The following is a 15,966-nucleotide window of genomic DNA, read 5'->3' as shown; positions in this document are numbered from 1 at the left end:
CCTCCATACTTTGTGTTTCCTACTTATGGAAATAAGTAATAAAATTGGGTTGAATCTGATATTACATAGGTGCTCACTCACCTAAAGCCATTTTGAATAGTCTTGACTATATTCCAGTCTTGACTTCCTGTGAGCTTCCTTAATAAATAAGAACTAATAAATAAAAAATAAAAACATCCAATTGAAGGCAACCTTTAACAAGAAAAAATGCGGAGAGAGAAGGTAATTGTCCCATTTAATTGGAATTTTTAATACCCAAATTGGAAAGAATAGTGGAAAAAGCCTAGAACACTACTACTGCTTTCATTTGACTTCCTTATATTTGCATTAAGTGCCTAAGGGTACAAATGCTCTCCCAACTTTGAGTCTAAAATTTTTAATCTCTTACAATTAGTACTTTCATATTCTCAATATTTTTTTTCTTTTTTGACATATGTCAGGAAGAAGAAATTTTTGAAATATTTGTTAGTATCTATTAAAAATTATGCCAATGCAATTCAAATATTCTTCTCAGACAACTACATTTCCAGCTGACATGGTCAGATCTCCCTTGGTATTAGAGCCAAAAAATGCTGGGGAAACATACTTTAAATTCTGTATAATTCAAGGGAATTAGTTCTACCCTGCTTTGGGCAATGCTGCCATACAGTTCAAGTTACATTAAAAACCCTCTTAGAGGGGCGCCTGGGTGGCTCAGTGGGTTAAGCCGCTGCCTTTGGCTCAGGTCATGATCTCAGGGTCCTGGGATCGAGTCCCGCATCGGGCTCTCTGCTCAGCAGGGAGCCTGCTTCCTCCTCTCTCTCTCTCTCTGCCTACTTGTAATCTCTCTCTGTCAAATAAATAAATAAAATCTTTTAAAAAAAAAACCCTCTTAGAATTTAAAGTAGTTATAATTGCTACAAATTGAATAATCATTGACCCTGTCTTACTCACTAGGGACACCTTCAGCAGCCAGGTGGATTTTGTCCAATTGTTGTCATCTTGTTTTTGCAAAGCTTCAAATTTGTTTTTTAGGGTTGCAAATGGCCCTTTAAAATCATCTGAACCACCCTCTCTTTTTCAGATGAAGAAATTTAAGTCTCAGAGAGATTGAGTTACCTAAGATCGCAGAATTAGTTAACAGAACCAAAGCTAGAAATTTCCTGACTCCCAATGTTATATAAAAGCCTTCTATTACTTTGAAATCTTTTATAAGTTAAGGAAAATATGATTAACTTAACCAACTAACTTATTCACTGGACTCTCATGCATGAGACAGTGGGCAACTATAAAGAAAAAGAGCAAGCCAAAGCCAATTGCACAACCACTACATTTTCAAAGACTTTTTAAGTTCAAATATAGTGAACTGTCCTATAATGGCTTTCAAAGACTAAGACTCAAGCCAAAATCTTATTTTTCTTCCAAAACCAAATTCCAGATTCAGTGAATTGAAATTTCTTGGTTAAGAAAAAAAAGAAGAGAGAAAGAATAATTATTGTCAAACTCTATTGATTGTAAACCTATCCTCTCTAACAAAGTTAGAACTAACAATGTATCAAGGTAACTGTTTTTCAGTTTCACTTAAATAAAAAACAAACAAGGGTTGTACTATAATGACACATTTTATATTCTTTTTTTTTCTTTTTTTCTTCTTTTTTTTTTTTGACACAGAGAAAGATCACAAGTAGGCAGAGAGGCAGGCAGAGAGAGAGGGGGAAGCAGGCTCCCCACTGAGCAGAGAAAGATGCGGGGCTCGATCCCAGGACCCCGAGATCACGACCTGGGCCGAAGGCAGAGGCTTAACCCACTGAGCCACCCAGGCACCCCTATAATGACACATTTTAAAATGTCTTTTATCCAAAGAATTAGACTACCTTCTCTAGGAGCCTATAAACTGGTACAATCTCCATGAAAGGAAAGCTGTTTTAAGTGGATCTAATTTCAAATGGGCCATTCTGTTTTTTAAAACTAGCCAAACAAAAAGAAAGCACAATTTTATGCTTACTCTAAAGAATACATGTAAATTTATTTTCCTTTCCTATTATGAGAACAGAAAAGTCTATTTGTTCACTTATGGGGTACTTAATATTTAAATACAGTAATATGAATAAGTTAAGTTTAAAAGTATCATTAGAATACTGTTTGAATTCTGGGTATTGGTTAAAGAGTGACTTTTTTTCCTTTGTAAGATAGCAACTCAGTCATGTACCAGCACCTTATATGACAAATATTTTCTTTGTCTTTGGCCCAAAACTATAATTTCCTATTGAAATAGACCTGCTCTGTATAAGATTAATGTTTAGTAATGTTTGGCTCTTAATTTATTTATAAGTCAATAATTCCACTTTGAGATTTTTTTTATGCACATTTTTTTAAAAAAATCAATGTTCTACGCTTTTTTTTTCATTTATTTATTTTCATCATAACAGTATCATTATTTTTTCACCACTTTGTTGATCTTTATGCATTTAAAATCTCAATTGTAAGACTAGGTTTTTTGTAGCTGGCTTACTTCCTTTGAGTATGATCATAATAATTGTAATAAAGAACTCTTTCCTGAATTGAACATCTCAAAACAGCAGACTATAGTTTTGTTTGCTAAATACTTTTTGTCTTGAATAGACAGATTTTGCCTCAAGTGTCCTATTACAAGTAGCAAAATATAGTTTCAAAATAATTTTTATAGTCATACTTTCCCTTTCATGTTATTCTATAGGGAGCTGCTTCCTGTTGCCCATTCAAGTCTGAAAAATATTCTGATTTTCATGATAATAGACCCATACATGTAGATTTCAGTACACAACATTTAACTTCTCTGAAATAATCCCTAACATAATCATGATCCAAAAATGTAATCAGTCTGTGATGATATGTGAATCTCTTTGTTTTTATTTTGTTATACAAACATTTGAAGTAAAACCATTATTTATATGTGTAGTATATCTGAACCATAAGACATAAAATCAGGTATACTAAAAATATAACTTTGTTTTTTGTGTTCTTTATAATAGAACTTAACATCTGTCCTGAGTGCCCAGCCTGCCTGGTGGTAGAAACCTAATGGGTTGGAGACAAAAAAAAAAAAAAAAAAAGGAAACCTAATTGGTGGAAATCTAATCAATGAGTGCCTTTAACTCTAGCCACACAAATATCCTACATTTGATTTAGAGTTTTCCCTATTCACTCCCTTGTCAAGTTTATAGTTACATGCTGAGTAGCAGTGGTGGGGAAGAGGAATGGAAGGTGAGTGTGGTCTTTAGTCATCTGTCCACCCTAGTATACACTGAAATGCTCATCATCCATGTAGGTCCCCAGTTGCCATCATCCCACCATGCTGACATCTACCTTGACCCTTCCTTGCAGAAGAAGCTCTTCAAACCATGCTGACATGTATAGCTATTTTCTGAGTATAGAAAAGGTACAAAGTCTCCTTACATAGGCCCTTAACGGCTATATGCTCTATTCTTGGCCCTGTGGAAATACATTCTGCTAATTCCTATACCATGCTAGGTGCTTGGGGATCTCAGACTTTCTCAAGCCCACCAGCCTACACATCTCATGCAGAAATTTCTACTCTATTGCTGACACTCAGTGCAGTTTATGTGGACTTCAGAATGAAGACTTTAGCCTCCCTAGCCATTGTCTCCGTGCTCAAATCCCCACACTTCTCTGAGGGTATCATTCCTTATACACACCCCAGGACATGAGGACAGAGTGAGGTGTGAAGGGCCCATCTCAGAGACTCCCGTCAGAGCCAAACAATCTTGCTTCTCTACGTTTCTCCAATTTGAAGATCTTTATATCCCCTTAAATAGGAAAAATTTTCTCTTACACTATTGCAATTCTAAGTCTGTTCTTTATGGCAGAATGTATGACTTGCATTCTTTGTCAACTTGGTTTTTGATAATCAAATATAGACTTTAAATATTTAAAAATCAGGCTTTTGCTTTTAAAAATATATTCTTCCCAAAATATTATATCCTCAAATTGTTACTCGGCCATGAGTTACAGAGGACTATTTTGAAATTCATAAACTAAGGAATAGTCTATTTTGAAAACCTAAAATCCAGAACAGATCTATCACTTTGCCTAAAAACAAATACTGTAAAGGAAAAAACACTCTTGTTAATATATCTGAATATTATCACAGTTCATATAATATTTAATGAGTGCTATTAGAGATAACTGAAATAACAATTTTTTCAATATTTAAAATCTTATTTATTTTACTTCCTTATTTTGTTCTAAAAGATATATTACATTTTAGAGATCAAATAATTCTAGGAATTGCATCTTCTTCAGCTAAGTCAGATCATCTACTGTTTCTTTTCCTGGTTTCCTTACCCTTAGAAGGACTTCATATTAGTGAATTTTTAATGCAAGTAAATTAGTTTTCCAAGCTGGAAGTAGAACTCTTATTATATCTATCTCCCCATTATCAAATTTGTACAAAGTTGGATTTTTATTTCTTATAGAAAATGTCCTTTTTTTCCTATGACTGCATGTACTATTTCTTCTTGAAATGTTAAGATCATTTTCAGAGGATGTAATATGTTATAAAATTATTTACTTTGTTATTGTTGTCAACTTGAATCTTTGGCATGATTTACCTTCAAATTTGAATAACTTAATATCCCATTTTGGTGGAATTGTTCTGTTTGTGAGAACTTTCAGTGACTTCTGAGAAATGTGTCTGGTAATGACAATATGCTTCTTTTTCTTATTTGTGAACTAGGTCACTCTTTTCCACATTTTTCTTTTTAAAATAATTTTAGGATATCATCAGAATAATGGCATGATTCTCAAAGGGCAAAGTTCCTAACTATCCTGGCAGACCAGTTACTGCTGAATCAATTATGATTTAAAACATCTCACACATGGAAAAACAAAGAGTTCCGTGGGAAATAAATATCTTTTCTTTGATTCACAAGTATGTTCTTCTCTCTGATTCCAGATAAGCACATTTTAGGCTATTGGTTCATGTCTCTTATGACATTGTAAGTGTCTTGGGATCAGTAACTTTACCTTTGCATCTCCAGCACATACAAAATAGTCAATAAATGTTTATGAAATTAGTAAACCACTTAGCCACATTCAACGGGAAGACAAAGGCCCTATCTGAAAACATGAACATTTATCTGATAATATTCAGTTCCCTTTTAGAGCCAAGATTTAAATTCTTAAATCCTAGGATTTGGAGCTAGGTGGAAATTCATAGATTATCTGGTCAAATTATCTTGTTTTCAGATAAAGAAAATGGCTCCCAGGCAATCTCAGTGATGTATAGCTAGCCTCTGGCAGCACTGGCTGCAGAATCCCAGGCTCCGGTTTCTTTTCTATGCCTTCAGCTTAGCGAAGTTTATTAAAATTAACTGACAATTGTGTTTCACATTTTTAGGGTCCTAGGGGGAAAAAAGGAGCTCCTGGTCCTTCTGGGAAACCTGGGATTCCTGTAAGTAGCAGGCCCTTTTCATCTTTGTTTTTCTAAATAGAATTGGCAGCTTCAGCACGCAGAAAAGTTTGGGGTCAATTATGACAAGTCTTGGATAAATCAGCTTGTCTTCAAAAAAAATTTAAGCCCAAGCTGGAACACAGAGGGAACAAAATATGACCGTTAGCTCAAAACCAGGCTTGCTATTTAAGTATAAGTCTCTGCAGTTGAAGGATGCTATTTTCCGGTGTTATGGAGCTCTCTCTGTGGACTCATCCTGCTCTCTGATCATAACTGAAAACAGGGAACTTGAAATATGACTAAATGATTAGTGACAAAGGTCAGAGATCCTCAAGCATGAATAAAAAGCATGAGCTGGATTGTACTTGAAGGACATATCCTTTCAGTTTCCTGGCAAACAGAACAGAAAGTCTTAGAAGAAAATATTTCAAATCATTTCATCACAGAACAAAGATTAATTTTACCTTAGCCATCAGTTTCCTCTGGCCAACCGAATTATGTGTTGACTGGCTTATTAGCAAATACTTACTTCTTGCTGGTCTTCCATAGCCAAGGGCTGGATGCCTACTTTGGGTGGCCTCTGTTGGTTCCAAAAAAAGTAAAGAAAATGAACATAAATTAAAAACACATACAGATCAGAGATTCATACAGATAAAATCCACTTGCCCAAGAGTAGAAACAAAATGTTCAGACCTTTATGCAGTCATATAATTATGTAGTTCAGAGTGGCAACAAAAAGAACCGTAATACATACACTTCTTGAGAAAGTAACAGGACATGAGGTTTTGCAGATGGTAAAATACTGTTGTATCATAAATTGACAGCTTACTTTTCTCCATAGCTGGAGAGAGCAGAGGCCAGGACAATGAAAAATATGGGAGAATTACCCTGAAACTGAAAAGCTTATACAGTAATTTTTCATAAACTTGGCATTTCTCTTTAGGGATTTAAAGACAGGTAGCTGGTCTGTTGAATACAAAAGGGAATTCAGGAAACAGGAAAATTTATCCTAGGGCAGGGTATTAAAAATGTAAACATCCCTCTCCCAAATATAAAGGTATTTATCACTTAAACATTTGCATAGCATCTCTCTATAATCCATGTAATTTTTGATTACCAAGGGTCTTCCTGGCCTACCTGGGCCAAAAGGCATGCAAGGATACCATGGAGCTGATGGCATTTCAGGAAACTCTGGAAAAGTTGGGCTACCAGGAAAACAGGGACTTCCTGTGAGTAGAATGAATCTCTTTTTACTTTTCCTTATTTATACACATCTCTTGGGTAGACCATATATATTTTGGCTTTCTTAGTTTTGATATTGGTTTAGATTAGCCAACCACTGGCCAACAACAAAGCTTATTGTAGCCAACGACAAAGTTGTTTTAGAATTGTGTTTATGATCTTATTATCAATAATACAGGAGGGCGCCTGGGTGGCTCAGTGAGTTAAGCCTCTGCCTTCGGCTCAGGTCATGATCTCAGGGTCCTGGGATCAAGTCCCGCATTGGGCTCTTTGCTCAGCAGGGAGCCTGCTTCCCCATGTCTCTCTCTGCCTGCCTCTTTGCCTACTTGTGATCTCTCTCTATGTCAAATGAATTAAATAAATAAATGAATAAATAAATAAATAAATAAAACATGACATTTTTGCGCATATAAAAGCTTGTAAATAAGAACCATAATGAAGCAAAATTTTAACGACTACACAGCGTGGCTGTGTCTTGGGTTCATCAAATATCTTGAGCTACCTTTGGCACATTTAAGGGTTAGCAGTAACTCAGTGGAAATTCTGCCAAAATTCATTTTCCCTTTACTTACAGCCTCAGTATTTTATAAAAATTGTGTGACTATTTTCTGTGTTTATCAAGTGGTGATGCAATAATATAGCTTCTCCCTGATTTTAATGCAAATCTTTATCTAATTTATTTGATCAGAAATTTAAAAGTCACATTTTGTCTTCATTTAGCCATTTCTCCTCTTTCCTTCCCTAATGTCCTCATAATCCAGATTTTTTTTTAATCTAACTTGGTGTTTTCATTTGAAATATTAGAATAATAAACCATGTACTTTCAAGAACCCTGTAATATTTACTCTTACATTTCTGCTATTTGGATGTGGTTTTCTATGGACCTGTTTTTCTTCTGTTAAATACTAAATCAATCCTACTTGTTTATTTAAATGTAGCATGATACTAAACCTAAGCCCAAACCCAAACTAATATTCTTCTTTCACTATGATGACATGTCTCCCTTTAAAATAGTTAATTACTTAGTTAATTAATTAAATTAAGAAACTATGAGCTAGCCAGTTTCATTATTTCAGAAGTAATACAGCCAGATTCCATTTGAAAAGGTGAAAAAGAATTTTCAGATTCTATCTGAAAAGGAGTTTAAACATGGTTTCTATTTGTTTGGGAGGCAATATGTCAGAACATCAGAGCAACAGGTTAAGACCTAGAAAACTTTGATAGCAATCTGATGTCTTTAATTAAAATAGATATTTTATAGACTTCTGTCTGCCATTAACAACAGTCTGGTTGAAAGAGAATTTTCTTTCATTTGAGATCTCAGTCTTTAAGGGTGTTTATGCCCTGGATCCTCATTCTCATGCTGCTCTCCAGACTTACCATATACTAGTCTTAAAATGAGGTTGTGGGGGCGAGGGCTCCTGAGTGGCTCAGTCGGTTAAGCATCTGCCATAGGTCCTGGGATCCAGCCCTGTGGGGACCTCTCCTCTGCGGGGAGCCGGCTTCTCCCTCTCCCTCTGCCTGCGTCCTTCCACTTGTGCTTTCACTCTCTCTCTGTCAAACGAATAAATAAAATATTTTTTTTTAAATGAGTTTGGGGATTTTTAAAACAATAGAGCATATTGAATTGGCCTGAGAGTCTTTTTATGGATTAAGTTTTACTGGGAAATGTTACAGTAAATCTTACCTTACTACTTTAGGTAAGATTTTGAAGGTTGAAAACAAAGAAAACCAGATTTCAAAACATATCATATTTCTTGCTGCTGAACACAAGTTTGACCATGGAGGTGGTGCATATGTGGATAGATGGTATAAAAAATGAGTTGTAAATACTACTAATAGGAAAGAGATTTATTTAATTACTGGGAAGAGAGAATCATTTCTTATCTGACTAATACTATTAATTCAGATCCTCATTCCTGATATGGATAATAGACACCAGAATGTGTTTAATAAGAATTTCAAATAATTCAGTATATTAGGTAATCATCAGACATTAATGACAGGTCAAAGTTATCAATTATGTTTTATATCTGTTTACTTAATGGTTTATGTGACAAACAACTTTTTTTCTGGCAATTAAGTGACACCTGAATTTTCCCAGAAAGGGCTGAAAATTCCATAGAATGAAAACATTGACTTAGATTTCTAAAATATGAATTGTTTTCTAGGCATGAAAACAGCAATGTGGCAAGTAATTGTTACCTGCTGCTAGATTCTAGCCAAAAAAATAGACATTTTCTAACAACTCTACACTCTTCTTCAATAGTGATATCATGCTTAAAGGACCATAAGGTAATGACTAAGAGAAGGCCAATACAGGAAATAATCAGCATAAATAAGATACTGATTTCATTTGAGGCCACTCTAAGCCTTATTGCTAGAATCTACCATGCTGTTTTTATTGGCTGTATGGGTGAAGGATTATGCATGATGTCAAGTCACTGATTCTACATGGAACAGACAGGAATGTAGGGCACTTAAAGCCAGATTTTGAGGCTATTTGCACACTCAGGGCTATTCCAAAAGGCAGTTAGGATTCTAGAGTATCAACCAGGGCTGTTTGGTTGCAAATAACCAGACATGGATCTAGGGATTGCCCATATATGTGGCTTGCCCCAAATTTTGCCCACTGGGAGGATTTCCCTTTACTGATATCTTTCAGGCTTTAATGCAGCAGCCATTCACTTCTAGCGGGTGGTGACATTCAATGCTGATCTATCTACATATTAGATCTGATCTTTCCTTCCACCATACTGGTAAAGGCCCTTCTCTAGGCTGAAGGAACAGAGGTAAAGCAGTTGAGCAGGTATCATGGAAATCTTAGTTGGCTGCTTACATATTTTGTTTGCTGTCTCTTGACCTGGTAGTACCCAGCCGTAATATATCCCCTTTTCATTTAGGAGGAGAATGCTGCTGCTGCACATCCAATTTTATGATTCCGTTGATCAAATATCCCCTTGTTCATAGTGGGTAATTCAGGACACATACTCATTTAATGTCTTAAGGTTGGTTTTTCAGTTTTAACCAGAGCAAGTGTAGAACTGGATTCTAGATGGGAAATTACACATGACAAAGAAAGGCATGGCTTATCTTCAAAACCTTATGGATAAAAGCTGTGATTCTGTTACAGGGGGTTACCAGAGGGTCCATACAGCATCTCTACCAGCCACAGATTCCTCTGTTATCATTGGTTACTATCGTTGTTCATCCATAATGTACAAATAACAAGGTGGCTTACATAGCATCCTGAATCTGCCATAAACTTCAGTCTTTCCCTGACCCCCAGTCCCCTGCCAGGATGTCCAAAATATCCTAGGTTTGGATTAGCCAAACCCAACTAAAGAAGGGTGATAATAGCAACACTAATGGGGAAGACTGTTTTATCACTGACGTTGTTTAGAATGGCCAGTACACAATGATGAAAAAAGTGTGATTGCTGTTTTAAAAATTCACTAACGACAATATATTCCCTTTCTGCTTGCACTAGGAGTGGGCTCTCTCCCATCTACATCGCCTCCTTATATCATTAACCAACCGCTAGAGGGTAAAGGAATCTGCTACAGCTTGGGGGGGTGGGGGTAGAGAAGGGCAGAGACTCAATCTCAAAGACAAACAGAAAACATCCAACCAATTCTATTTACGTTCTCATTTATACATGGTCTATATCAGCGGACCACTCTTGGTTATCAGAAACCTATACCTGATGAACCAAATGGATCTATATTTGTATGGCCCATGAGCTAAGCCAGTTTTTAAATTTTTAATGGTAGAAAAAAGTAAAAAGAAGAGGGTTTTGTCACACATGAAAATACATGAAACTTAAATTTCAGTACCCATAAATTAATTTTGTTGGCACACAGCCACAGTCATTTGTTTACATATAGCTGCTTTTGCACTACAAAGCACAGTTGAGTAGTTGCAAAGAAGACCAATGGCCTCGCAAAATCTAAAATGTTTATTCTCTGGCTCTTTTACAGAAAAAGTTGGCCGTTGTCTGGTCTGTTTGGATTATCACACTGTTCTTATTCTATAGCTTTGTAATGTGTCCTTATATTTAAGAGAGCAAGTCCCCCTTCTTTATACTTCTGCCACATGCACATTTGGGATTAGATTTGTTGAGTCTCTCTAAAAACCTAATGTAAATTTGAACTGAACTGTCATTAGGTTTGCCTTGAGTTTATAGATATATTGGGAGAAAATTCATATCATTATAGTTATCCAATAAAGGAGATGAAATATTTATTGTTATCATCTTTATTGTGCTCTAATAGAAGAGCTCCAAAATAATAATGGCAAAATTTTTATAATGCTAATTATGTGCCAGGCACCATGATAAGTGTTGGACTATATTGACTCAATCGTTATAATCTTAGGAGATGTATACAATTATGATCCTTATTTTATACATGAAGAAACTGAGGTCAATTATACCTCAATTTTTAAAAAAATACATACCTACACACATACTGAGGTACTGAGAGATTGTCACTTTCATTGTCTCATAGCCACAAAAGCAGCCTATCTCTTTGCTTTTATCAATATGCAATATTGTCTCTTAATAAAGGCCTTGTATATTACTTTACTTTCTAGTTAGCTGTTACTATTTTATTTTATTCTTTTATTTATACAATTATTCTTTTAAGATGTATTTAGCTATTTTAGAGAGAGGTAGAGAGAGAGAGTGGTGTGGAGGGGCAGAGGGAGGGAGAGAGAATCCAATCACACTCTGCGCTGAGCATGGAGCCTGTGATAGGGCTCAGTCTCATCACCCTGAGATCACAACTGAGCCAAGATGAAGAATCAGATGCTTAACTGCCTGTCCCACACAGGCACCCCCAGTTATTACTAGTTTAAATGTTACTGATTCAGGATATATTCTATACAATTAGATTTTTAGAAAATTTCTAGTAGTTTCCTTTTGTGATTCTATTGGGTTTTTGAGGTAGATAATATCATTTTCAAATAATGGCAGATTGATTTCTTTCCTTACACTTCTTTTTCCTTCCACATATGTTGGCAGGGACCTTCAATGCTATGTTGAACAGTACAGCAATAGTAAACATCCTTGTGCTGTAGATCTTAAAGGAAGCATCTAAAACTTTCTCCACTAAGAATATTTGCCATCTTGATTCTGTATTTCCTTTTCTAATACTGTCTTTTTTGTTTTTGTTTTCTTCTTTTTTTTTCTTTCTTGATTCCCACTGGATACGCTAATAATTTTATAACATATATACAAATATAATCCTTATTAGATATTATCATTGCTCAATCATAAGGTTCAAATAACAAGGTAGCTTACATGGGAATCTGCTGTAGATTTCAGTCTTCTCCTGACCCCCAGGCTCCTGCAAGGATGTCCCATTAGCCAAACCCAACTAAATAAGGATGATAATAGCACTAATAAGGAGAACTGTTTTATCACTGACATTGTTTAGAATTGTTAAAAAGTCGCCCTTTCTTTTTTGGTGGATGTTTTTGTAGCAGTTTCACTGAACTTAAAACCAAATATGTATGTATTTAACTTTATTGATTGTTAAATATATCACTATCTGTATCTTCTCTCTAACAAAATAAGTTCTTGTGTGAGCTCGCATTTCCTTTTGTTTCTATAAATTACTCTTTGCCTTTATCATTTTTTGATATTGCCTTGAATTTTGACTTTTAGGTTTTTCTTTTTAAAGATTTATTTATTAGAGAGAGAGTGTGTGCGTGAGCACCAGAGGAGGGATAGAAAGAGAGGAAGAGAGAGTCTCAAGCTGATTCTGCATTGAGCACAGAGGTGCTCAATCTCACAACCCTGAAATCGCAATCTGAGCGAAAACCAAGTCAGATGCTTAACTGACTGTGCCATCCAGGTGCCCCTGACTTTTAGTTTTTATGCATTTACTCTTTCTTTTTATTTCCATTGCTTTTCTTTTTGAGGAATAAACTTAATTAAGCTATTTGATCACTATTACTTTGAATAATTTCTATAGAATCTCCTGAATTTGTTTCTATTATTATTTCTATTATTATTAATATTGTATCTAATATTAATATATTATAATAATATATTATTATTAATATATTATTATATTTCCCCTAAAAAGTATTTCCAGTGTGGGTATGTGTAAGACAAACCTTCTGAGGCCTCAGTTGTGTAAAGATATCTGTATTACCTTCTAATATTTAAATGACACATTCAGCACTGTACTGGAGATTCTAATCAATGCAATAAAGTTCTAGTCAGGGTAATAAAAAAATAAAAACCCCCAGATTGAAATGGAAGAAATAAAACTGTATTTATTCACAGACAACATGATCATCTATATAGAAAATCTTCAAGAATCTCCAAAAAAATTTAAGTAAATTTAGCAAAGTTGCAGGATGTAAGATCAATATACAAATTTGAATTGTATTTTTATATACTAACAATGAACATTCAAAAAGTGACATTTAAAATACAGTACTTTCAATAGTGCCAAAATGGGATAATTTGACCCCAAAAAAGTGCATACCTATATGCTAAAAACTATAAAGCATTTCTGACAAAAATCAAAGTAGACCTAAATAAGTAGTATATATACTATGTTCATGGGTCAGAACACTTCATACTATTAGGATGTCAATTTTGTCATGGACAGTATCTTAAAACATTAAACATATACCTGTCATAGGACCCAGCCTTTCTACTCTTATCCAAGAGAAATGAAAACATATGTCCACACAAAAACCTGCACATGAATATTTATAGCATTTATCTTTCTAACAGCTCCAAAACAGAAACACCCCAAATCTTCGTTAAAAAATGACTGCCTGAAAAAACATGCTCCATATGTACAAAGAAATAATTAGTTTGCAATAAAAAGAATAAGCTGTTGATAAATGCTACAACATGAGTGGATCTCAAATAAGCTGAGGGGAAAAAACCAGACAGGGGTGCCTGGCTAGCTCAGTAGGTTGAGCACCCAACTCAGTCCCAGCTCAGGTCTTGATCTGAGGGTCATGAGTTCAAGCCCCACACTGGGCTCCATGCTGGATGTAGAGCCTACTTGAAAAAAAATAATAAGACCAAAACAAGCCCATACTGTATGATTCTACTTATATAAAATTCTAGAAATTGCAAACTAATCTGTAGTGACAGAAAGCAAATCAGGAATATCCTGGATGGAATGCATATAGAGAGGTATGAGAATAAGGGCTTACAAAGGGAAAGGGTAAGACTTTTGGAGGAAGGGAGCAGATATATTATCTTGATTGTGATGATTGTGATGATCTTGATTGTGATGATGATATAGTATTCTGATTGTGATGATTGTGTGATTACACAAACATGTGAAATCCCTTATGCTGACTTATCAAATTATGTATTTTGCAATTTACCTTATGTTAATTACACTCAGTAAAGTGGCTTGATATGAGGGGGTAGGGAAGGAGAAGTAACACTAAACAATAAGTAGGAGTTAATAAATTAGGAATGATTATTGTGGGTGAAGAAAGCCAGAAAGGAATATTTTATGCAGAAACAGCTGCATATAAGAAGCTAGGAAGAGCTTAGTATGTTTGAAGAACCAAAAAAAAAGAGTAATAAAGTTCAATGAGCAAGATGTAGCCAATAAGCTAAATACCATTCAGGTCTACAGGAACCACATCATCATGCGTGTTGAAGGACATATTAAGGATATTGAATATTAGCTGAAGACAGTAGGACCCTATTGAGGAACTTTATCCAATTTTACATTTTTAGGGGACTCCCTTTGGTTTCTTTATAGAAAATGAAAGGAGCAAGGGAGATGCAGGAGACTATTAGACTATGTATTGCAGTATTCTAGGCTACACATGTCCATGGTTTGGACTAGATTAGTGGAGTGGAAATGGAAAGAAGTGGGTGGATTTAGTAGTATTTAGGAGGTAGCTTTGATATTTGATCATGGGAGGTAAGGGAAAGAGAAGGATGTCAAGGATAACTTCCAGGTTTCTAACTTGTGCAAGTTTCTAACTCAATGCATCATAGTACCCATCACTAAAAAAAGCAAACACTGAAAGAGACCCAAATTTTATAGGCAAGGTTATAAGATCCAGGTAGAGATATTAAGTAGGCAGTTAAATATTCTGACAGAAAACTCAGAGAGGAGGTCAGATATAAACGTGACAGTCATCGGCGTATACAAATGTACTTAATTGGTCATGTTAAAAAGTAGATGAAATACTCTACTTCTGAATATTGAAGAGAATATTTACAAAAATGTTGACGGGGAAGTCAATAAGGGATGTTGGGAGAATCCAGAGACTGTCAGCAGTAGGAAGTGTTTACTGCCCTTAGACCTGAAAGGTTAAAGAAAAGAAATAATGTCAAGTTGAGACTCCAGTTGAGAGCCGGAGCTATTGGAAGAGGGACACCCCACAGGAGCTAGAGCTGAAAGTAACCCAACCACTGACAGAACACCAAGGCCAGAAGGAAATGGGAGCAGTAAATGTAGTGCACCTTCCTCCTCTAATATCCTAGTGAAGTATATCCCATTGGCCAACCTCAACTGAAAGTCAAGAGAGGACAAGAGAATCCAGGTGATGCAGTCCATAAAGGTCAAATTCCCAGAACAAATAGCGAGATAGAGAAGGAGCAGTGAATAGATTTGTGGAACAAATGAAGAAAAACACGAATATAAGTAAACAATGGAAAGAAGGTTCAGTATCAAGCTGTGGGGAATGCCATCATTTAGAAGTAAGGTAAAGGTGGAAGAGGAGACTACAAAGGTGACCAAGAGGGAGTTATCATAATAGATAGGAGGAAAAGAATATAATGTCATGGAAACTTAGCAAAAAATATTTCAAGGAGTAAGTCATCAACTATAATAATCCTAAGAGATTGTGTTGCACATGTGTTTTCTTAATTTTATTTGTTTGGTTATTCAGCATCTTACCTCATTTTTAGCTTTATAAATGTTTGTGTTTACTCTCTGATCTTGGTGAGGGAGGCTACTTTTTTCCTTTTTCTTTTTAAAGATTTATTTTGGTGAGAGTGGGCAGGGGAAGAGGAAGAGAGATAGAGAATCTTTGAGCAGGCTCCCTGCTGAACACGGAGCCCGATGTAGGGCTTGATCCCACAATGCTGAGATTATTACCTGAACCAAAATCAAAAGCCAGATGCTTAACCCACTGAGCCACTGAGGCACCCCAATAGGGGGCCCCTTTCCACAGAAGTCAAAGGCTAGACTCTCATCTTCTGGTTCCTTCCTGAAACAAGGACATAAGCCAATGACCTAGGCCAAACCAATCATTATGTTCACCAAGACCTTTGGCTGGGGAGTCTG

The 15,966-nt window shown here is 35.6% G+C and overlaps 1 protein-coding gene across 2 annotated transcripts in view; it reads left to right on the top strand.

Moving 5' to 3' along the window:
* The window catches only part of COL24A1 (collagen type XXIV alpha 1 chain), a 402,120-nt gene that overhangs the window by 322,535 nt on the left and 63,619 nt on the right, over positions 1 to 15,966 (top strand). For both annotated transcript variants that reach the window (XM_059136719.1, XM_059136718.1), the window contains exons 46-47: positions 5,378 to 5,431; positions 6,553 to 6,660. In XM_059136719.1, the coding sequence (XP_058992702.1) occupies positions 5,378 to 5,431; positions 6,553 to 6,660 (162 nt within the window). The remainder of the gene's footprint in view (positions 1 to 5,377; positions 5,432 to 6,552; positions 6,661 to 15,966) is intronic.

This window comes from Mustela lutreola, chromosome 10 (assembly GCF_030435805.1).
Source record: "Mustela lutreola isolate mMusLut2 chromosome 10, mMusLut2.pri, whole genome shotgun sequence".
NCBI lineage: Eukaryota > Metazoa > Chordata > Mammalia > Carnivora > Mustelidae > Mustela > Mustela lutreola.
Note: the sequence above shows the minus strand (reverse complement) of the source record. Positions and strands in the feature narration are given on the sequence as shown.